The 24,761-nt window shown below is 45.4% G+C and overlaps 1 protein-coding gene across 1 annotated transcript in view; it reads left to right on the top strand.

The window, feature by feature from the left end:
* The window catches only part of LOC138662907 (ras-related protein Rab-3C), a 265,256-nt gene that overhangs the window by 228,434 nt on the left and 12,061 nt on the right, over positions 1-24,761 (top strand). Inside the window, exon 4 of the mRNA XM_069748910.1 lies at positions 20,832-20,956. Within this exon, the coding sequence (XP_069605011.1) occupies positions 20,832-20,956 (125 nt within the window). The remainder of the gene's footprint in view (positions 1-20,831; positions 20,957-24,761) is intronic.

Genomic DNA, 24,761 nt, shown 5'->3' with positions numbered 1-24,761 from the left:
AATGTGCTCTTTGTCATCATATTCTGTCATGGCGTTTGTGGATTCAGGCGCTGCCCTGAATCTGATGGATTTGGATTATGCTAAACGTTGTGGATTTTTCTTGGAGCCTTTGCGGTGTCCTATTCCGTTGAGAGGAATTGATGCTACACCTCTGGCCAAGAATAAGCCTCAGTACTGGGCCCAGCTGACCATGTGCATGGCTCCTGCACATCAGGAAGTTATTCGCTTTTTGGTACTGCATAATTTGCATGATGTGGTCGTGTTGGGGTTGCCATGGCTACAAACCCATAATCCAGTATTGGATTGGAACTCTATGTCGGTAACCAGCTGGGGTTGTCAGGGAGTACATGGTGATGTTCCATTTTTGTCTATTTCGTCATCCATTCCTTCTGACATCCCAGAGTTCTTGTCGGACTTTCAGGATGTATTTGAAGAGTCCAAGTCTGATGCCCTTCCTCCGCATAGGAATTGTGATTGTGCTATTGATTTGATTCCTGGTAGTAAATTCCCTAAGGGTCGTTTATTTAATTTGTCCGTACCTGAACACACCGCTATGCGCAGTTATGTGAAGGAGTCCCTGGAGAAGGGACATATTCGCCCATCGTCGTCACCATTGGGAGCAGGGTTCTTTTTTGTAGCCAAGAAGGATGGTTCGCTAAGACCGTGTATTGATTACCGCCTTCTTAATAAGATCACTGTTAAGTTTCAGTATCCCTTGCCATTGATTTCTGACTTGTTTGCTCGGATTAAGGGGGCTAGTTGGTTTACTAAGATTGATCTTCGTGGTGCGTATAATCTGGTGAGAATCAGGCAGGGAGATGAATGGAAAACGGCATTTAATACGCCCGAGGGTCATTTTGAGTATCTGGTGATGCCGTTCGGACTTGCCAATGCTCCATCTGTTTTTCAGTCTTTTATGCATGACATTTTTCGTGAGTATCTGGATAAATTCTTGATTGTTTACTTGGATGACATTTTGATCTTCTCAGATGATTGGGAGTCTCATGTAAAGCAAGTCAGAATGGTTTTCCAGGTACTGCGTGCTAATTCCTTGTTTGTGAAGGGATCAAAGTGTCTCTTCGGTGTGCAGAAAGTTTCATTTTTGGGGTTCATCTTTTCCCCTTCTACTATCGAGATGGATCCGGTTAAGGTTCAGGCCATCCAGGATTGGACTCAGCCGACATCTCTAAAAAGTTTGCAGAAATTCCTGGGCTTTGCTAATTTTTATCGTCGCTTCATCTGTAATTTTTCTAGCATTGCCAGACCATTGACCGATTTGACCAAGAAGGGTGCTGATTTGGTTAATTGGTCTTCTGCTGCCGTGGAAGCTTTTCAGGAGTTGAAGCGTCGTTTTTGCTGTGCCCCTGTGTTGTGTCAGCCAGATGTTTCTCTTCCGTTCCAGGTCGAGGTTGATGCTTCTGAGATTGGTGCAGGGGCGGTTTTGTCACAGAGAGGTTCTGGTTGCTCAGTGTTCAAACCATGTGCTTTCTTTTCCAGGAAATTTTCTGCTGCTGAGCGTAATTATGATGTGGGCAACCGAGAGTTGCTGGCCATGAAGTGGGCATTCGAGGAGTGGCGTCATTGGCTTGAGGGTGCTAAGCATCGCGTGGTGGTTTTGACTGATCATAAGAACCTTACTTATCTTGAGTCTGCCAAGCGCTTGAATCCTAGACAGGCCCGTTGGTCGTTATTTTTTGCTCGTTTTGATTTTGTGATTTCATACCTTCCGGGCTCTAAAAATGTGAAGGCGGATGCTCTGTCTAGGAGTTTTGTGCCCGACTCTCCGGGGTTATCTGAGCCGGCGAGTATCCTCAAGGAAGGAGTCATTGTGTCTGCCATCTCCCCTGATTTGCGGAGAGTGTTGCAGAAATTTCAGGCTAATAAACCTGATCGTTGTCCGGCCGAGAAACTGTTCGTCCCTGATAGGTGGACTAGTAAAGTTATCTCTGAACTTCATTGTTCGGTGCTGGCCGGTCATCCAGGAATCTTTGGTACCAGGGAGTTGGTTGCTAGATCCTTTTGGTGGCCGTCTCTGTCGCGGGATGTGCGTGCTTTTGTGCAGTCCTGTGGAATTTGTGCTAGGGCTAAGCCCTGCTGTTCACGTGCCAGTGGGTTGCTTTTGCCCTTGCCGGTCCCGAAGAGGCCTTGGACACATATTTCGATGGATTTCATTTCTGACCTTCCCGTTTCTCAAAAGATGTCTGTCATTTGGGTGGTCTGTGATCGCTTTTCTAAAATGGTCCATCTGGTGCCCTTGGTTAAATTGCCTTCCTCCTCTGATTTGGTGCCTTTGTTCTTCCAGCATGTGGTTCGTTTACATGGCATTCCTGAGAATATTGTTTCTGACAGAGGTTCCCAGTTTGTCTCAAGGTTCTGGCGAGCCTTTTGTGGTAGGATGGGCATTGACCTATCTTTTTCCTCGGCCTTCCATCCTCAGACTAATGGCCAGACCGAACGAATCAATCAGACCTTGGAAACATATCTAAGATGTTTTGTTTCCGCTGACCAGGATGATTGGGTGTCATTTTTGCCGTTGGCTGAGTTCGCCCTTAATAATCGGGCCAGCTCGGCTACCTTGGTCTCTCCATTTTTCTGCAATTCTGGGTTCCATCCTCGTTTCTCTTCAGGACAGGTTGAGTCTTCGGACTGTCCTGGTGTGGATTATGTGGTGGACAGGTTGCAGCAGATCTGGACTCAGGTAGTGGACAATTTGACCTTGTCCCAGGAGAAGGCTCAGCTTTTCGCTAATCGCAGACGCCGTGTGGGACCCCGACTTCGTGTTGGGGATCTGGTTTGGTTATCTTCTCGTCATATACCTATGAAGGTTTCCTCTCCTAAATTTAAACCTCGTTTTATTGGTCCGTATAGGATTTCTGAGATTCTCAATCCGGTGTCTTTTCGTCTGACTCTCCCAGACTCCTTTTCCATACATAATGTATTCCATAGGTCGTTGTTGAGGAGATACGTGGCACCTATGGTTCCATCTGTGGAGCCTCCTGCCCCTGTTTTGGTGGAGGGGGAATTGGAGTATATTGTGGAGAAGATTTTGGATTCTCGTGTCTCTAGACGGAAACTCCAGTATCTGGTCAAATGGAAGGGTTATGCTCAGGAAGATAATTCCTGGGTTTTTGCCTCTGATGTCCATGCCCCAGATCTTGTTCGTGCCTTTCATGTGGCTCATCCTGGTCGGCCTGGGGGTTCTGGTGAGGGTTCGGTGACCCCTCCTCAAGGGGGGGGTACTGTTGTGAATTCTGTGGTCACAAGTGGTATTGCAGTCTCTGGGCGTCCTCCCTCAGGTGTTTTGGTGAGCTCGTTGGCTGCCTTGCTATTTAGCTCCACCTGAGTCTGTCTTCCTTGCTCCTTGTCAATGTTCCAGTGTTGGATCTGAGCTACTGCATCTTTCCTTGGACCTGCTGCTCTGCTAGATAAGTGCTTCTAGTTTGTTTTCTGTTTTTTCTGTCCAGCTTGTTATTATCTTTTGCTGGAAGCTCTGAGAAGCAAAGGGGTGCACCGCCGTGCTGTTAGTTCGGCACGGTGGGTCTTTTTTGCCCCTTTGCGTGGTTTTCGTTTTAGGGTTTTTTGTAGACTGCATAGTTCTCTTTGCTATCCTCGCTCTGTCTAGAATATCGGGCCTCACTTTGCTGAATCTATTTCATTCCTACGTTTGTCTTTTCATCTTGCTAACAGTCATTATATGTGGGGGCTGCCTATTCCTTTGGGGTATTTCTCTGAGGTAAGTCAGGCTTGTATTTCTATCTTCAGGCTAGTCAGCTCCTCAGGCAGTGCCGAGTTGCATAGGTAGTGATAGGCGCAATCCACTGCTGCTTCCAGTTGTGTGAGGACAGTTCAGGTACTGCAGTCTACAGAGATTCCACGTCTCAGAGCTCGTCCTATTGTTTTGGGTTTTTGCCAGATCTCTGTATGTGCGCTGATTACTGCACGCTGTGTTGCCTGATTGCCAGCCATAACACATGTACCCCCTGGCAACCCCAGCTGGACACAGACATAGATTTCCAGTCCAATACTGGATTATGAACCTGTAGCCATGGCAACCCCAAAACGACCACATCATGCAGATTATGCAACACCAGAAAGCGGATATCCTCCTGATGTGCAGGAGCCATGCACATGGTCAATTGGGTCCAGTACTGAGGCTTATTCTTGGCCAAAGGCGTAGCATCAATTCCTCTCAATGGAATAGGATACTGCAAGGGCTCCAAGAAAAAACCACAGCGCCTAGCATACTCCAAGTCCATCAAATTCAGGGCAGCGCCTGAATCCACAAATGCCATAACAGAATAGGGTGACAAAGAGCAAATCAGAGTAACAGACAATAGAAATTTAGACTGTACCGTACCAATGGTGGCAGACCTAGCGAACCGCTTAGTGCGCTTAGGACAATCGGAGATAGCATGAGTGGAATCACCACAGTAAAAACATAGCCCATTCCGACGTCTGTGTTCTTGCCGTTCAGCTCTGGTCAAAGTCCTATCACATTGCATAGACTCAGGCCCATGCTCAGATAGTACCACCAAATGGTGCACAGCTTTACGCTCACGCAAGCGTCGATCGATCTGAATGGCCAAGGACATAGACTCATTCAGACCAGCAGGCATGGGAAACCCCACCATGACATCCTTAAGGGCTTCAGAGAGACCCTTTCTGAAGATTGCTGCCAGGGCACATTCATTCCACTGAGTGAGCACAGACCACTTTCTAAACTTCTGACAATATATCTCCGCTTCATCCTGACCCTGACACAGAGCCAGCAAGATTTTCTCTGCCTGATCCACTGAATTCAGTCATTATATGTGGGGGGCTGCCTTTTCCTTTGGGGAATTTCTCTGAGGCAAGGTAGGCTTTATTTTCCTTTCTTCAGGGCTAGCTAGTTTCTTAGGCTGTGCCGAGTTGCATAAGGAGCGTTATGCGCAATCCACGGCTATTTCTAGTGTGTTTGATAGGATTAGGGATTGCGGTCAGCAGAGTTCCCACGTCCCAGGGCTCATCCTTTATTATCAGTAACTATCAGGTCATTCCGTGTGCTCTTAACCACCAGGTCCATTATTGTCCTGACCACCAGGTCATAACAGTACAGGTGGCCCAAAGTACTAATGCATCTCAATAGAGGGATAAGAGAAGTTCTGAGACCATTTTTTTTTCTTTGCGGTGTGTTCTGTCTCTCTTTTCCCCTTTACCTCTGGGTGGTTCAGGACACTGGTGTAAACATGGACATTCAAGGTCTGTCCTCTTGGATGGATAATCTCACTACAAGGATACAAAACATTCAAGATTTTGTGGTTCACAATCCGATGTCAGAGCCTAGGATTCCAATTCCTGATTTGTTTTTTGGTGATAGATCTAAGTTCTTGAATTTCAAAAATAATTGTAAATTGTTTCTTGCCTTGAAACCTCGCTCCTCAGGTGACCCTGTTCAACAAGTAAAGATCATTATTTCTTTGTTACGTGGTGACCCTCAAGACTGGGCATTTTCCCTTGCGCCAGGAGATCCGGCATTGCGTGATGTTGATGCGTTTTTCCTGGTGCTTGGATTGCTTTATGACGAACCTAATTCAGTGGATCAGGCAGAGAAATTCCCCAAAGGAAAATAAAGCCTACCTTGCCTCAGAGAAATTCCCCAAAGGAAAAGGCAGCCCCCCACATATAATGACTGTGAGTAAAGATGAAAATACAAACACAGAGATGAAATAGATTTAGCAAAGTGAGGCCCGGCTTACTGAACAGACCGAGGATAGGAAAGGTTACTTTGCTGTCAGCACAAAAACCTACAAAAAGACCACGCAGAGTGCGCAAAAAGACCCTCCGCAGCGACTCACGGTGCGGAGGCGCTCCCTCTGTGTCCCAGAGCTTCCAGCAAGCAAGACAACAATAAAAAATAGCAAGCTGGACAGAAAAATAGCAAACCCAAGAAATACAAGCTGGAACTTAGCTTCTGCTGGGAAGACAGGTCACTAGAACGATCCAGGAGTGAACTAGACCAATACTGGAACATTGAAGGTGGCATGGAGCAAAGATCTAAGTGGAGTTAAATAGAGCAGCCCACTAACGAATTAACCTCGTCACCTGTGGAAGGAAACTCAGAAACACCCACCAGAGGAAGTCCATGGACAGAACCAGCCGAAGTACCATTCATGACCACAGGAGGGAGCCCGACAACAGAATTCACAACAATACTGGCCGCCATTACCGAGCAGCAGGTATCATCTCTGCACGGTGGCCCCCGGGCTGCGAACGCACCTTATATCCTTATTTGGTGCGTTCCGCCAGCCCTAACAGGTGGTTAGGGTCTATGGTACACAGCTTGGTGGTTAGGGTCTATGGTACACAGCTTGGTAGCTAGGGTCTCGAACATAGCTTGATGATTAGGATCTGGTACATAGCTTGATGTTTAGGGTCTATGGTGCACAGTTTGGTTGTTAGGGTCCATGGTTCGCAGCCTTGTGGTTACCCACATTGGTACAGGGTCCTGTTGTGGATTCTGTTTTTGGGCTCCCTCTGGTGGTTACAGATGGTGCTGGGTGACTTGTGTTCTCTGCGGTCTCTGGTGTCCACCTGTTCTATCAGGATATGGGAGTTTCCTATTTAACCTGGCTTTCTTGTCATTTCCTCGCCGGCGATCAATGTAATCAGTGTGTCTTGCTACCTCTGCTTTCCGCTTCTGTAATCATCAGGACAAGCTAAGTTTTTGATTTTCCTGTTCCACGTTTTGCTTTATTTTTGTTTTAGTCCAGCTTGCAGTTATGTGATTCCTTGTTGCTGGTTGCTCTAGTGGGCTGATATTACTCCTCATGTTCCATGAGTTGGCACATGAGTTCAGGTAATTTCAGGATGGTTTTTTGTAGGGTTTTTCGCTGACCGCGCAGTTCACTTTTGTATCCTCTGCTATCTAGTTTTAGCGGGCCTCATTTTGCTGAATCTGTTTTCATTACTACGTATGTGCTTTCCTCTCATTTCACCGTCATTACATGTGGGGGGCTGCTATTTCTGTGGGGTGTTTCTCTGGAGGCAAGAGAGGTCTTTGTTTCTTCTAATAGGGGAAGCTAGTCCTTCGGCTGGCGCGAGACGTCTAGAATCATCGTAGGCACGTTCCCCGGCTACTGCTAGTGTTGTGAATTAGGTTCAGGATCGCGGTCAGCTCAGTTTCCATCACCCTAGAGCTTGTTCTTTTTTTTGTGTGCTTGTCCTTTTGTGATCCCCTGCCATTGGGATCATGACAGTATCGCCGGCCCAAAAGTGGTAATCGTATTGGCTGAAGTAGGAGGAAAAGTAGTCTGAGGAAGTTTTTTTTTTTTTTTTTTCTCCTTCCCTCAGAGTTTGCTGCGTAGCCTTCATTGCAGCCTGGCTGCGTCTTACCTCCTCTTAATCCTTGAATGGCTCTGACCTCAGCTGTTTATCATGGACGTCCAGAGTTTGGCTTCCATCCTGAATAATCTTGCTGCTAAGGTTCAAAATATACAAGATTTTGTTGTACATGCTCCTATGTCTGAACCTAGAATTCCTATCCCAGAGTTTTTTTCTGGAGATAGATCTAGTTTTCTGAATTTTAGGAACAATTGCAAGTTGTTTCTTTCTTTGAAATCTCGCTCCTCTGGAGACCCTGCTCAGCAAGTCAAAATTGTAATATCTTTCCTGCGGGGTGACCCTCAGAATTGGGCATTTGCATTGGCACCAGGGGATCCTGCGTTGCTCCATGTGGATGCGTTTTTTCTGGCATTGGGTTTGCTCTATGAGGAACCTAACCTAGAGATTCAGGCTGAAAAAGCTTTATTGGCTCTCTCTCAGGGGCAAGATGAAGCAGAAATATATTGTCAGAAATTTCGGAAATGGTCGGTGCTTACTCAGTGGAATGAGTGCGCTCTGGCTGCAAAATTCAGAGATGGCCTTCCTGAGGCCATTAAAGATGTTATGGTGGGGTTCCCGGCGCCTACAGGTCTGAATGAGTCTATGACTATGGCTATTCAGATTGATCGGCGTTTACGGGAGCGCAAACCTGTGCACCATTTGGCGGTGTCTTCTGAACAGGCACCTGAGACAATGCAATGTGATAGAATTCAGTCCAGAAGTGAACGGCAAAACTATAGGCGGAAAAATGGGTTGTGTTTTTATTGTGGTGATTCAGCTCATGTTATATCAGCATGCTCTAAACGCACAAAAAAGGTTGATAAGTCTGTTGCCATTAGTACTTTACAGTCTAAGTTCATTCTGTCTGTGACTCTGATTTGTTCATTATCAGCCATTTCCGTCGATGCCTATGTGGATTCAGGCGCTGCCCTGAGTCTTATGGATTGGTCATTTGCCAACCGCTGTGGGTTTAGTCTGGAGCCTCTGGAAGTCCCTATTCCTTTGAAAGGAATTGACTCTACACCTTTGGCTATGAATAAACCTCAGTACTGGACACACGTGACCATGTGTATGACTCCCGTTCATCAGGAGGTGATTCGCTTCCTGGTACTGTATAATTTACATGATGTCTTAGTGCTTGGTCTGCCATGGTTACAAACTCATAATCCAGTCTTGGACTGGAAGGCGATGTCTGTGTTAAGCTGGGGATGTCAGGGGGTTCATGATGATGCACCTCCGATTTCTATCGCTTCATCTACTCCTTCTGAGGTTCCTGTATTTTTGTCTGATTATCGGGATGTTTTTGAGGAGCCTAAGCTCAATTCGCTTCCTCCTCACAGGGATTGCGATTGTGCTATAGATTTGATTCCTGGCAGTAAATTTCCTAAAGGTCGTTTGTTCAATCTGTCAGTGCCAGAGCATACTGCTATGCGGGATTATGTTAAGGAGTCTTTGGAAAAGGGACATATCCGTCCATCTTCATCTCCTTTGGGAGCAGGTTTTTTTTTGTGGCCAAAAAAGATGGTTCCTTGAGGCCTTGTATAGATTACCGTCTTTTGAATAAGATTACGGTCAAATATCAGTATCCTTTGCCATTGTTGACTCATTTGTTCGCTCGCATTAAGGGGGCTAAATGGTTCACTAAGATTGATCTTCGGGGTGCGTATAATCTTGTGCGGATTAAGCAGGGTGATGAGTGGAAAACCGCATTTAATACGCCTGAGGGCCATTTAGAGTATTTGGTGATGCCTTTTGGACTTTCTAATGCTCCTTCTGTCTTCCAGTCCTTTATGCACGATATTTTCCGTGAATATCTGGATAAATTTATGATTGTGTATTTGGATGATGTTTTGGTTTTTTCTGATGACTGGGAGTCCCATGTTCAGCAGGTCAGGAAGGTGTTTCAGGTCCTGCGGGCCAATTCTTTGTTTGTAAAAGGTTCAAAGTGTCTTTTTGGAGTCCAGAAGATTTCTTTTTTGGGGTATATTTTTTCCCCTTCTACTATTGAGATGGATCCCGTCAAGGTTCAAGCTATTTGTGACTGGACGCAGCCTACATCTCTTAAGAGTCTACAGAAGTTCTTGGGCTTTGCTAATTTTTATCGTCGTTTCATAACTAATTTTTCTAGTGTTGTTAAGCCTTTGACGGATCTGACTAAGAAGGGTGCTGATGTTGCTGATTGGTCTCCTGCGGCTGTGGAGGCCTTTCAGGAACTTAAGCGCCGGTTTTCTTCTGCTCCTGTGTTGCGTCAGCCAGATGTTTCGCTTCCTTTTCAGGTTGAGGTTGATGCTTCTGAGATTGGAGCGGGGGCGGTTTTGTCACAGAGAAGCTCCGATTGCTCGGTGATGAAGCCATGTGCGTTCTTTTCTAGAAAGTTTTCGCCCACTGAGCGGAATTATGATGTTGGTAATCGGGAGCTTTTGGCCATGAAGTGGGCATTTGAGGAGTGGCGTCATTGGCTTGAGGGTGCTAGACATCGTGTGGTGGTCTTGACTGATCACAATAATCTGATTTACCTTGAGTCTGCCAAGCGTCTGAATCCTAGACAGGCTCGTTGGTCACTGTTTTTCTCCCGTTTCGATTTTGTGGTTTCATACCTGCCAGGTTCAAAGAATGTGAAGGCGGATGCTCTTTCTAGGAGTTTTGTGCCTGATTCCCCTGGAAATTCTGAGCCCACTGGTATCCTTAGGGATGGGGTGATTTTGTCGGCTGTCTTCCCAGACTTGCGACGTGCTTTGCAGGAGTTTCAGGCGGATAAACCTGATCGTTGTCCGCCTGAAAGACTGTTTGTTCTGGATAATTGGACCAGTAGAGTCATCTCCGAGGTCCATTCTTCTGCGTTGGCAGGTCATCCTGGAATATTTGGTACTATAGACTTGGTGGCCAGGTCTTTTTGGTGGCCTTCCTTGTCGAGGGATGTGCGTTCTTTTGTGCAGTCTTGTGAAGTTTGCGCTCGGGCTAAGCCTTGCTGTTCTCGGGCCAGTGGATTGTTGTCACCTTTGCCTATTCCGAAGAGGCCTTGGACGCACATTTCCATGGACTTTATTTCGGATCTCCCTGTCTCTCAAAAAATGTCCGTCATCTGGGTTGTGTGTGACCGCTTTTCTAAGATGGTTCATCTGGTCCCCTTGCCTAAGTTACCTTCCTCCTCTGAGTTGATCCCTCTGTTTTTTCAGAACGTGGTTCGTTTGCATGGGATTCCGGAGAACATTGTTTCTGACAGGGGATCCCAGTTTGTGTCTAGATTTTGGCGGACGTTCTGTGCTAAGATGGGCATTGATTTGTCCTTTTCGTCTGCATTCCATCCTCAGACGAATGGCCAGACGGAACGAACTAATCAGACCTTGGAAACTTATTTAAGGTGTTTTGTTTCTGCTGATCAAGATGACTGGGTTACTTTTTTGCCGCTTGCCGAATTTGCCCTTAATAATCGGGCTAGTTCTGCTACCTTGGTTTCTCCTTTCTTTTGTAATTCGGGGTTTCATCCTCGTTTTTCCTCTGGTCAGGTGGAGCCTTCTGATTGTCCTGGAGTGGACATGGTGGTGGATAGGTTGCATCAGATTTGGAGTCATGTGGTGGACAATTTGAAGTTGTCCCAGGAGAGGGCTCAGCAGTTTGCTAATCGCCGTCGCCGCGTGGGTCCTCGACTTCGTGTTGGGGACTTGGTGTGGTTGTCTTCTCGTTTTGTTCCTATGAAGGTCTCTTCTCCTAAGTTCAAGCCTCGGTTTATCGGTCCCTATAGGATCTTGGAAATTCTTAACCCTGTGTCGTTTCGTTTGGATCTCACGGCATCGTTTGCTATTCATAATGTGTTCCATCGGTCGTTGTTGCGGAAGTATGAGGTACCTGTTGTTCCTTCGCTTGAGCCTCCTGCTCCGGTGCTGGTGGAGGGAGAATTGGAGTATGTTGTGGAGAAGATCTTGGATTCTCGTGTTTCCAGACGGAAACTTCAGTATTTGGTCAAGTGGAAGGGTTATGGTCAGGAGGATAATTCTTGGGTGGTTGCCTCTGATGTTCATGCTGCTGATTTGGTCCGTGCATTTCATAGGGCTCATCCTGGTCGCCCTGGTGGTTCTCGTGAGGGTTCGGTGACCCCTCCTCGGGGGGGGGGGGGGTACTGTTGTGGATTCTGCTTTTGGGCTCCCTCTGGTGGTTACAGATGGTGCTGGGTGACTTGTGTTCTCTGCGGTCTCTGGTGTCCACCTGTTCTATCAGGATATGGGAGTTTCCTATTTAACCTGGCTTTCTTGTCATTTCCTCTCTGGCGATCAATGTAATCAGTGTGTCTTGCTACCTCTGCTTTCCGCTTCTGTAATCATCAGGACAAGCTAAGTTTTTGATTTTCCTGTTCCACGTTTTGCTTTATTTTTGTTTTAGTCCAGCTTGCAGTTATGTGATTCCTTGTTGCTGGTTGCTCTAGTGGGCTGATATTACTCCTCATGTTCCATGAGTTGGCACATGAGTTCAGGTAATTTCAGGATGGTTTTTTGTAGGGTTTTTCGCTGACCGCGCAGTTCACTTTTGTATCCTCTGCTATCTAGTTTTAGCAGGCCTCATTTTGCTGAATCTGTTTTCATTACTACGTATGTGCTTTCCTCTCATTTCACCGTCATTACATGTGGGGGGCTGCTATTTCTGTGGGGTGTTTCTCTGGAGGCAAGAGAGGTCTTTGTTTCTTCTAATAGGGGAAGCTAGTCCTTCGGCTGGCGCGAGACGTCTAGAATCATCGTAGGCACGTTCCCCGGCTACTGCTAGTGTTGTGAATTAGGTTCAGGATCGCGGTCAGCTCAGTTTCCATCACCCTAGAGCTTGTTCTGTTTTTTGTGTGCTTGTCCTTTTGTGATCCCCTGCCATTGGGATCATGACAGGGTCCATAACACACAGCTTGGTGGTTAGGGTCTATGGTACACAGCTTGGCGTCTAATGGTAATTTATGGCAGCATAACTAGCTGCACTCAGGGTTCAGTAATGTGCTTATATTGGGAGCTTCTGGACTCTGCATTTATTAACAAGTTTCCTGGAAATGTTCCAATGTGATTTATCCTAAATACATTTATCCTAAATGTGCCAAAGTTAGCTATCAATGAGGGATCACAGTATCCCAATGATTGCATACCATACTCTTGTAATCACCATGAGGTGGATCTAAAGGTCAAGCCCCGACGTACGTTTCGCCCTAAGCTTTTGTCAGGGGGTGGCGTCACTCCAGCTGAAAACACCGTCTGTACTCTGCCTCTGGGGCACATATGGGAAACTATATTTCAATGGCTAAGACAGTACACTTTTTTATTATCATGGGGTCCTCTAGCTGTCAGTGTTCTGGGGGTTTTGGAGCAGGCACTGTGTTTAGGGGTACTCTTACTGTCCCCATAATATACCTGTAATATTTTTTTTTCTTGAATAGAGAAATAATTGAAAATGGTAAAACTACAAAATTCCAATTAGTCAATGACAGGAACAGAAACTAGGAGAATAAATCACGAGATGACAAAGCCGTCCTGATAAATGAATCCTGCGAAGTCATTTTATGGTGAGATATCGCTGTGGTTTTTCTGGAGAAGAATATTTCTTATATTTTGACAAGTCTTTGGTATTGTACAATAGAAAGATAAAGGATAAGTGTTTTCATCCGCCGCCTCTTAAATACACGTCTGCCTCCTGTGAGATTTCCTTTTGCAGTAATGAACTATTTGCATAACGGCTTTTTGCAAATAATCCATCATCTCTAGCGAGGAGCTTTATGTAAGGAGCTGTCACTTTAAACACTGTTCCAGGCAGATACTTTCCCTCTGTAGCCTGATAGGTCGTTTGTGTGATTTCATTTTTGCAATTAGCGAGCCTTCAAGAGCGACTGTCTTGTGGATCCATGTCTGCCGAACGGTTGGCTTTTCATTGTAATGCCCTAGTACCCATTAGTGGTTAATGGATGGAGACTTTTTTATGCGCTCAATGGAGACTATTTGGTTGAACTTATGATAGGGGGTCGCTAAGGCAGAGAGAAATAATTGGGCACCGGTGCTCAGGAGGGAGTCATAAGTGACTGCACCCACTCAAAGTCTGAAATTCACAAGAAACTACTACTAATATATATCCTCTAGGGATCCCGCGAAGACATGTTCAGGACTGGTGATGAAAGATGAAAGGCGCATAAAGTTCTCATTCATGTTACTAGTCAATACGAAACACCAAAAAGGTAGATAGACGAGGCTTGCGTGACAATCCCATACTGCCCTAATTTCCCATGAGATAGTGTATATGCAGAGCACCCAATGGGTATTCCTACAGAGCTGGGGTGGGCAATTAATTTTCCCAAGGGTCCACATTAGAGACCGTGATTTATGGAATCATTAGGCTGAAATTAATTTTGCTTGATATTAATTAGAATTATTTTATAGTAATGTTTATTGTCTCAATATTGTGCAGAATTAAATATGCTGACATCCCCTATATACAGTATGAGCACCCACCTCCCTACATACAGTATGAGTCCCCACACAGTCCCCTTATATACAGTATGAGTGACCACATAGACCCCAATATACAGTGTGAACCCTCACATAGTCCCCTATGTGCACCATGAGCCCCCATATAACCTCCCTGTATGCAGTAGGAGACCCCACATAGCCCCCTATATACAAAGTATATACATCATTTATTCTTGGTATCATGTCTTCACCCTTTACCTGTATTCCAGCTCCCATTCATCTGAACAGGTATCAATGATAGGATAAATCATCAATATTCCACTGATCCGCTGTTCTTAGTGCCAGCAGTGGCCTAATGTAAGTAGTTGGTGATAATCTCCTGCTGATAAAACACTCTTTGTATTGAAACAGCAAAAAACAAAACCGCCTCAATAAGTGACACATCGCTGGAATCAGGGTCTCTGCCCGTATATTATGCTGTACTCAGATTACATGGCAAACATCTGCTGACAGATTCCCTTTAATAAACATAAGACAGTTGCAATATAGAATTGACAATATCAGTTAAAGGGAGATTTAGCCCTCCTCGTTATCTATGGAAGTAATACAACAGAGCATAAAGAAGATTTATGCTTGTTAAAGCTTGTAAAACATTACTTGATCTTAGTAGCTGTAAAATTGCCAGTAAAGCCCCGTATGGCCTCTGCAATCCGCTCAACCCTCAGGCAGCACTAAAATATTCCGAGGTGACTCTCGCACTACGTCCTGACCCGTTCTTTTCCACTTTTTATTGTCCATTAGTACGGCAGTGTTAACATTAAGCCGACCATTTAATTACAGATGTCCCAGTGGAAATAATTGTCATTTGCCGGATGTATTCGTTTCACACTGTGCTGGGCAATTATTATTCCTATCGTAACATATACACGGAGTCTTCGTGTCCTTCTACAATAACCTGCTGGGTAGATTTTACATTGCTTCTGGCTCATTAATAATCACTTTATTGCAGTTGTCACGTTCCCAGCGTTCTTATTCTATATTACTAAATCAAGCCAAAAACTGCAGGAACCATAATGAAGCTCAAGTGGGTAGAATTTTTTTTACAGGAGTTGCAAACACATTAATGCAGAATTAGGAACAATCGGAAGAGAGAGACATATATTTGTCCAAGAAAAATATTTAGAATTGAGAGTCCTCAGTGGTTGATACCTTTTAATGGCTAAATTAGCAATTAAAAGGTATCAACCACTGAGGACTCTCAATTCTAAATATTTTTCTTTCTATTGGCCAACACGGTACCAAGATATATTTCTTTCCTGTATCATATTTGTCCAAAACATTTATTATTTTATGTACAGTTCAATATTCAAATATAATTAATATGACAGTGGAAATGCCTGAGCCAAGATAAGCAGGGTACCAAGCAATAGGAGTCACTTCAAAACACTTTCTCTTCCCCTTTGAACTTTATTGGACTGAGTTCTTCTGAATTACCGGTAACACCCAGGCAGAATTGCATTTGTTAAATCTGAATCGCATAGCTGATAGTGATGAGCATGCGTGCTGGGATAAGAAGTTATCCGAGCATGCTCGCGTACTAACCTAGAATCTTGGACGAGCACGGATAATATGTTCAAGGCCTTGCGGCTGCATGATTCTCGGCTGTTTGACAGCTGCAACACAAGTGAGGATTGCCTGTTTGATAGCCGAATACATAATCATATATGAGCAGTGTTGGACTGGCCCATCGGTGGTCCACAGAATAGGAGGTAGAGGGGCCAGCCGGTAACTACGCTGGCTTCAACTGAATGTGCATCATCGGATGTTCTCTCAGTTGAAGTTTATTGTGGTGCAGAAACCACCGGCTTCCTGCACCGCAACAGTTAAAAATGGCCACCGGCCCATCTGAGGCCAGGAGTTGACATCCGCTCTTGGCGCAGTCAGCACATGGCAGTTACATCCTATGCTGCTTGTGACATGCGTGCATCATCATCATTTTAACAACCGCGCTGGATATGAACCAGCAAAAGGCTGTCAGTCACCGCCGGAACGTGGGGAGGTGAGAAGAATATTTTTTTATATTTTCCTATGGGAATGCGGCACTAAGAAAGACATAAGATCCCAGGACAAAGGACATAGTTGCCCAGGATGGAGGAACATAGGGACCAAGGAGAGAGGAACATGACACAGGACGGGAAAAAAAGGGGCCGAAGATAAGGGAGCATAGAGGCCCAAGATTGGGGAACATAGGGACCCAAGATGGAGAAACATAGGAACTCAGGATAGAGGACATAAGTGCCTAGGATGGAGGACATCATTACATAAAGGAAACCGGACAGGGGATATTATTAAATGAAGGGCAAAGGATGAGGGACATCTATCTATATAGATATAGGGAGGACCTGTTGAAGTGCCTTGTGCACGAAACGGCTGTTGTCCATCTGCATCTACACCCTCCCTGCTGCACTACGTTATGTTCGAATAAAGTTTGACATCTGAATACTGGTGAGTGCGCTCCAGTTTTTTATCTTTGGATTGACATCTATCTATATAATCGTCTAAGGGTCACTTCCATCTGTCTGTCACGGAAATCCCACGCCGCTGATTGGTCGCGGCCGGCCGTGACCAATCAGCAACGGCCACAGTCCGGCCACGAATTCGCCCCTCCCTACTCCCCTCTAGTCAGTGCCCCATAGCAGTTTAGCAGTCCGTTAAACGGACTGCGTTACACCGCGGCATAACACGTAGGTATGTTCTATGCCCATAGGCATATTCTAGAATACTCATTGCGTCAGAATCAGGTCACCATCTAGTCTACTATATAATCGTCTAATTCTGTCTGTTTGTCTGTAACGGAAATTGCATTAAAATGCAATAATGGGCAATCAAAAGAACGTATCTGCACAAAAGTGGTATCATTAAAAACATCAGCTTGGCGTGCAAAAAATAAGCCCTCACCTGACTCGAGATCCCGGAAAATGGAAACGCTACAAGTATCGGAAAATGGCGCAATTTTTTTATTTTTTTTTAGCAAAGTTTGGAATTTTTTTTCACCACTTAAATAAAAAATAACCTAGACATGTTTGGTGTCTATGAACTCGTAATGACCAGGAGAATAATAATGGCAGGTCAGTTTTAGCATTTAGTGAACCTAGCAAAAAAGCCAAACAAAAAACAAGTGTGGGATTGCACTTTTTTTGCAATTTCACCACACTTGGAATTTTTTCCCCGTTTTCTAGTACAAGACATGGTGAAACCAATGGTGTCGTTCAAAAGTACAACTCGTCCCGCAAACAATAAGCCCTCACATGGCCATATTGATGGAAAAATAAAAAAGTTATGGCTCTGGGAAAGAGGGGAGTGACAAACGAAAATGCAAAAACGAAAAAGGGCTGTGTCTTGAAGGGGTTAATGAGGAAAGACTGCCATCTGTTAGCTGGGTGAGATCATATGGAACCAGCTTGTACCAGTAGAATTGCAGGAGGAGCAGTTTCGTGTGCTGGTCAGGTGACTTACATGACAGAGCTCCTGAATAAAAAAAAGCCACAAGCAGATTTGGAGTAAAGAGAGAGAGGAGCAGATGCAGACCAGGGATGGCACCGAGGTCAGCGTGACAAGCCTCAGCGGGAAGTCTATGCCGCCAAAGTGCCAGTCACCGCCTGACAAGGTTCAGACTACGCCCTGGAAGACCCAGAGTTCTGACTGCGCATGTCAAGACCAAGAGACCAGACGTCGCCCGTGAAGAGCCGATGCCCAGTCCTTTCCGCTCCAGGCCCAGGAGATATTCGCCAATGGTCAAGCATTGAAGATCCACGAGGAGACGACAACTAAAGAGGCACGCTTGCAACTCCTGAGAAGCAGCACAAGTGACTGGGGCCTTCACTTCCAGCTATAACGTATAGTACTGGGGTCAGCCGGAGTCAGGACAGCATGTTGAGAATGGGCCGGTTGGTGCGTGGGAGTCTCAACGTGCTTTAATAGACTTTGTCAGAAAGACTTGCGGCCTAGCGGGAAAACCCGGTGACCCCTGCTAGAGTCACAGTTAAAGGAAGAACCTACTTGGTAACTCCCGTGAACGGACATACCACCTTTGTAAAGAGAACATTAGTGTTATATAGTGAAGAACTTTCGTTGCTGTTTCACTCGTATCATTATTTGATTTATTGTTGATTTGCCTTATTATTTATCACCAATTGTTTAGAATTACTGTAAATAACTATGGTATTTAAGCAGAATTATATTGTTCACCGACCGTTCCTGCCTTGTGTTCTCTGTGTGTTGCATCCAGCACCAGCATAACAAATACAGTGGCAAAAATTCCCTTACAGGGGTTCTCCGGTGAAACCATGTAATCATCTATCCACAGGATTATTGATTCCTTATTGATTGGTGGGGGTCCAACTGCTGGGAATTGGCCGATGTGGAACTTTTATCCCCAGTATGGAGTTCGTGTATGACTCCACCACTGATCCATTCATTTCCTAAGTGGCTGGCGATCGCTGCACTTGGCTTTTTCTGGAAGCCTCAAAGATGATGAATGGATCTGTGATCAGACATCTGATCTGCCGCTCCATTTTAAAATGGAGATAAAAAGTGCCCTGTCAGGGCTAAAAGTTCCCCATTCTCCCGATCAATGCGGTTTCCAATGGTCGGATTTCAGCAGATTATCACTGGAGGACCATTAAACCGGATGTCATGTAGTCTGTACAAACTCCACCAGATAGTGTACCTTTCTGCCTATGCACAGTGTACACAGAAAGCTGCCAATCAGTGGTGTGGGCGGGGTTATACACTGCTCAGTATTCAGAGATCTGCTAGATCTACAGCAGAGAAAACTATAATTTTATCAAAATTGCAGCAAACACTAAAGTAAGTGACACATCACTGGGATCAGGGTCCCTGTCCCAAATCATGGAGATAAAAGTGCCCTGTCAGGGCTAAAAGTTCCCCATTCTCCCGATCAGTGCGGTTTCCAATGGTCGGATTTCACCGATCGATAAGTTATCACCGATCCTGTGAATTGGTGATAACTTGTTTAGTCTTTGGGGGTGTTCACACTATGTTTGGGGGGCACAAAGAGTTTACAAAAACAAAAATGGACGATTGTTATCTTAGTCACCGATTATACTCATCCATGCACGTCTGTGGGTCAGTGAAAAACACACTGATGCGATCCTTGTGCTGTCTAATTTTTCACGGACTGTTTCGTAGGAGAAGCTTGAAAAACTTCTAATAGTTTTTTTAAACATGACAAAAACTGATTAAACTTTCATGAGTAAACTGGGGGCACTGACCAAACTCTTATGAAAATATGATCTAAAACACGGATGAAAATTGTTCAGCTTTTCGAATACACAAAACGGAAATAACTGACTTCACTTATAGTGGTGATATATTTGCTGTAATTTCTTGCTAACTGTACAAGCTCTTGGAAATAATAAAAAAATGCATGTGGAGCAACGTAGTAATGCAATATATCCATACGAGTGATTTTCAATTTGGTAAAATCATTCATAGAGAACGGAATCTACTTTCCAATATCCCAATTTGAATAGAAAATCAGAGCATGGTGCTCTCAGCAAAATCTGAGGTCTGAGATTAAGGGATGTACTGACTATTCTTGTACAGTAATCCCTTGTCTAGATCTCTGGCATTAAAGAGAATATTTTGCCAAGTTTTTACTACTCCATTTGAGAGCAGCATGATTTGGGACAGAGACCCTGATCCCAGTGATGTGTCACTTACTTTAGTGTTTGCTGCAGTTTTGATAAAATTGTAGTTTTCTCTGCTGTAGATCTAGCAGATTTCTGAATACTGGGCAGTTTATAACCCCGCCCACACCACTGATTGGCAACTTTCTGTGTACACTGTGCATAGGCAGAAAGGTGCACTATCTGGTGGAGTTTGTACAGACTACATGACATCAGGTTTAATGGTCCTCCAGTAATAATCTGCTGAAAAAACTGTGATTTTATCAAAACTACAGCAAGCGGCTCAGTAAGTGACACATCTCTGGAATCCAGGTTTCTGTCTCTGCATCATGTTACTCTCAGATTAAGTGGCAACAACCTAGTGACAGATTCCCTTTAGAGCAGATTTGTCACCAGAATGTAGATTCCTTGGACCTGAAAGAGCTGTGGTTCATACTTCTAAGATCCATGTCACTTGATAATCCATTGTTATAGTTTCCCTGCCTACTATTAAAATCAGCATTTTATGAATGCAGTTCTAGGTGAACTCGTAAAATGCTTATTTTTAAAAAGGTTATGCGGAACTCCGTTTGTGTTTTTTTTTTCCCTATGGGGCTAAAAACTTACTGGCAGCAATTCTCCTGCTTCCTTTGACATTAGGTCAACAGAATAGCTCCTTCTCTCCTGATCTGCTCTGTTGATGGTTTATCACTGACGTCGTCATGCTGATTAATGTCTGGCTCCCTGCAGTTGGGCAGTGGGGAGCCGGCTGTGAATCAGCATGACTTCAGCAATGACACAGCATGTGTCAACAGAGCAGATCAAGAGAAAGAGGTGCTCTGGTGACGTCACATTGGCAGAATCGCGAAAAATCACCGGCAGAGGAGGTCCGGATGCAGAACAGATCATGGCAGGGCAGAACAGGCAAAATCTGCCGGATAACCCCTTTAAATTGAAGAATGGGTTGCTATTTTACATGGATTTTGAAAGTAAGTACACTAGCCTTATCAGGTCTATAGCAGGGGTGTCAAACTGCATTCCTCGAGGGCTGCAAACAGGTCATGTTTTCAGGATTTCCTTGTATTGCACAGGTGATAATTTAATCACCTACACAAATAATGAGTTGGTGATTAAATTGTCACCTGTGCAGTACAAGGAAATCCTGAAACATGACCTGTTTGCATCCCTCGAGGAATGCAGTTTCACACCCCTGGTCTATAGGATCTGTTTAATATTGTAATACAGGTTGTATTGTCAAATCTGATGACGGCCTCATTGTAGTGTATTCACTTTTTATGTCCTGGAAAAAACGGTACAGGAACTAAACAAAATGATTAACACAATATCTATATTTCAGGTCAACGCAAATCAAGACTTACTCTTGGGACAACGCTCAAGTGATATTGGTCGGTAATAAATGTGACATGGAAGATGAACGAGTGATCTCGGCAGAGAGAGGGAAACACCTAGCAGAACAACTGGGTGAGTGGCACAGGCTTACATACACATCAGATTTCCAACCTTGGTATTATGATTATGAACAATATAGTCCTACAGTGATTTATCAAGAAAAAAAGGTCAAGAAATCAAATTTATGACAGGTCATGAGTATAGAAACTTGTAAACACGTTCCTTCCTTGCTGGGCCGATCTGGGGGTTCAGTCTGCAAAAGCTTTCTGCTATATTGACTATTGGGGGAGTTGGGCGCACTAAGAGAGACCTGTGTAACAATTACAAGCTTCCAGGGTAAGGAGAGACTGGCGACACAATTGTAGCTTTAGCAAATGCTGGTTCTGTGTATGGGAGAACGACAATGGAAAGGTCATTGTCGAAATATCTCGAATGACCTTTAATAGCTTGCCTAAAGGCATACAAGAGAGAGATTAGGTTGCAAAGGGTTATGCTGTATGTTATGAGAAAACCTGAGGCTTCAATAAAACAAATGGCTATCAGTGCTCATCAACAAAAAAACACATAATCTGAAAAAGCATAGGAGAATGAGCTCGAACATCAAACATGGAAAGCTCGAATATGGGACCGTTACTCGATATAAAGAAAATGAAGATATGGACTACTGCCAGGTACGACGGGAAGATGGACCATGACAAACTGGAAGTTGTAAAGGACTTCACCCTACTCAGATCAATGATCACTCAAGACACAGCTATGACCCTGGAAGTCAACATCAGAATGGCTATGGACAAATCAATAATGGTGTCACCGGAAAAGGTCTTCAAATCAAGGAACATTTATTCGGATTCCCATGACAGCACTACGAGAGAGGGGATCCGCCCTTCAGGAACAGGAAACCTACAGATACAAAAGGGCGGCACCTCTCCCCATGCATCAGTTGGTTTCCTGTTCCTGAAGGGACAGGATCCTACAGATGAATCTTGTAGGAAAGGATCCCAGGCCGGCCGGTCGATTCAGGTAGCGGGGGGGTCTCCTACCTCGGCCGGTGCGGAAGCCCCTGGAAGACGTCACGGTGGTCCTGGCTGGACTGCACGTCAGTGACGTAGACAGCAGGGAGCAGAGTCCGGAGGATTCCTGATCTCCTTCAGCGCCGGCGCCGGTAAGTATAGCGCTCCTTTGGTCCATGTGGTGGTGCAGCGCGGTGGTGAGGTAGCGGTGCCAGGAGGGGAACGCTATCCGGAGCGCTGCTGTGTGCTCTTCGGCGTCCTGCATCGCTCTCAGCGTTAGCTGGAGCGTTTCCGGGTGCAGTGACATCGAGGGGGCGGAGTCAGCAGGCGCTTCCGGGTCACTGGGAAACTGCGCATGCGCAGTTCGTCCAAGATGGCGCCGCCCATCGATCCTGAACGCCGGACTCCTCACACACTGCGCTGACCCCCCAGCTGTAGCCTCATCAGCAGGAACCAATGAGAGTGGCGCCAGGCAGCCTGCTGACCGGATCTGAGGGGGATTTAAGCAGGAGCTGGATTTAGAGCTCTGCCTTTGGTCACATCTACATCATGGAGAGTGATGGTGAGCGGCAGCTTCAGCTGTCGGAGGAGGTGCGACAAAAGCCCACGGAGAAGGAGCATGCCAGGAGTGACCAGTCCAGCCGTAAAAGCTCGTCCAAGCAGGGATCTAGAGCATCGACTGGCAAAGAACCCCCTCGTGTTCCGGTACCTTTTTTGGCGTACACTGGTAAGTGATCTACGTGAATGCTCACTCAGTGACGCGGGCCCCTTATACTTTGTCATTCTAGGGGAAGAAAAGTGCAAAGTCGAAACATAAGGAGTGTGCCCTGTGTGAAGTCCCGTTACCAGATTCTTATACTAAAAAATTATGTGCCTCCTGTATACAACAGACGGTGAGGTCTACAGGCGTGGAGGGGTTGAGTGACATCAGGCTAGATAGATGGTATCACCCTTATTGTCCTCCCCTAGGTAGCGGAAGAATCTGCTTCTACGGCTAATCTACGTGAGATGATCCGTACAGAAGTAAGGGAATCCCTGCGGTCTATGTCCCAGGCGGGAAGTTCAAAACAGAGAGCCTCGGTGATCTCTGATTCGTCAGAGGAAGATAAAGAGGAAGGTTCTTATGGCTCAAATCTCTCTTCCTCGTCATCAGAAGAGGAATCTGGCCGATTCTGTATGCCTCTGGACCGGGTGGATAAATTAGTTAAGTCGGTCAGAGGTACGATGGGCCTAGAAGATCCTAAGACTCAGCTTTCCCGTCAGCAGCTAATGTTCAGTGGCTTGGAACACAAGAAGCGTAGATCCTTCCCGGTGAATGATAAAATTCAAGACCTGATTCTCCGAGAATGGAAGAAACCGGAGAAGAAAGGCTCATTACCACCAGCTTTAAAACGCAGGTATCCCTTTGAGGATACGACTGGATACCTGGGACAAGGCCCCTAAATTAGATGCCGCGGTGGCAAAGGCATCAAAGAGAGCCGCATTACCTTTCGAGGACATGGGATCCCTTAAAGACCCTCTTGACAGGAAGGCGGATACCTTCCTTAAAGGTACTTGGGAGATGGCAGCCGGATCCTTGAGACCGGCAGTGGCTGCGACTTGTACAGCCAGATCCCTAATGGTCTGGCTGGAACAGTTGGAATCCCAGCTTAAAGAAGGCGCTTCCAGAAGTTCTATTCTAAGTGCGCTTCCGGTGATTCAAGATGTTGCGGCTTTCCTGTCGGACGCGTCGGTCGATTCGGTCAGAATGGCGGCCAGAGCAGCAGGACTCTCCAACGCGGCTCGTAGAGCCCTGTGGTTGAAGTGTTGGTCGGGTGACATTTAATCAAGGTCCAAATTATGCGCTATTCCATGCAAAGGGGAATATCTCTTTGGGCCAACCTTGGATGAGCTGCTTGAAAAGGCTGGAGATGACAAGAAAAAATTCCCTAGTTTGTCATCAGCCTCTTATCGGCGTCCATTCAACAGGAGATTTGGTCGCGGAAGGAAGCGCGCATCCTCACCCTCTAGAGAGAATTTTAGATGGGAGGATAGACGCAGGAGAGGTACGGGTTACATGTTCCGCCGTTCCTCAAAAGAACGTAAGAAACCGGACCAATGACTAGCAATCCCTGTGGGAGGGAGATTGTCAGCCTTCTCTTCCGCATGGACTAACATCTCAAATAGTGACTGGGTCCGAGGTATTATTTCAGAAGGCCTGAAATTGGAATTTATTCACTGGCCTCGGGATAAGTTTATGCTAACCCCCTTACGTTCCTCCACTATTGAACAGACGGCTTTAGAGGCAGAAGTTGTGAGTTTATGCCTTAAAAACGTGCTGATTGAGGTCCCAGAGTCCGAAAGAGGGAGTGGATTTTACTCTCCTCTATTTCTGATTCAAAAACCGGACAGGTCATTTAGGACTATTATTAACCTTAAATCCCTTAATGAATACCTGGTTAAGGCCACATTTAAAATGGAGTCAATCAGCTCTGCAATAAAAATGTTGTTCAAACACTGCTTCATGGTAGTTGTGGACTTAAAAGATGCGTATTATCATGTTCCTATCCAAGAGAACTTTCAGAGGTTTCTACGTGTGGCAGTGTCTATGGGGGGTATTGTTCGACATTTTCAATTTAGAGCCCTTCCCTTCGGCCTCTCAACGTCTCCCCGAGTATTCACTAAAGTTGTTGCGGAGGTCATGGCGCACTTACGTGAATTTGATATCCTCATAATCCCTTATCTGGATGATTTCCTGATAGTTGGAAACTCAGCAGATCATTGCCTTGCTCAGGTAAAAACAGCTATGTCTAAACTAGAACATCTGGGCTGGATTATAAACTATGAAAAATCCCGATTACAACCCCTAAAAACCCAGAGATTTCTAG

Source organism: Ranitomeya imitator, chromosome 1, assembly GCF_032444005.1.
Source record: "Ranitomeya imitator isolate aRanImi1 chromosome 1, aRanImi1.pri, whole genome shotgun sequence".
NCBI lineage: Eukaryota > Metazoa > Chordata > Amphibia > Anura > Dendrobatidae > Ranitomeya > Ranitomeya imitator.
This window is presented reverse-complemented; position numbering and strand designations above follow the sequence as displayed.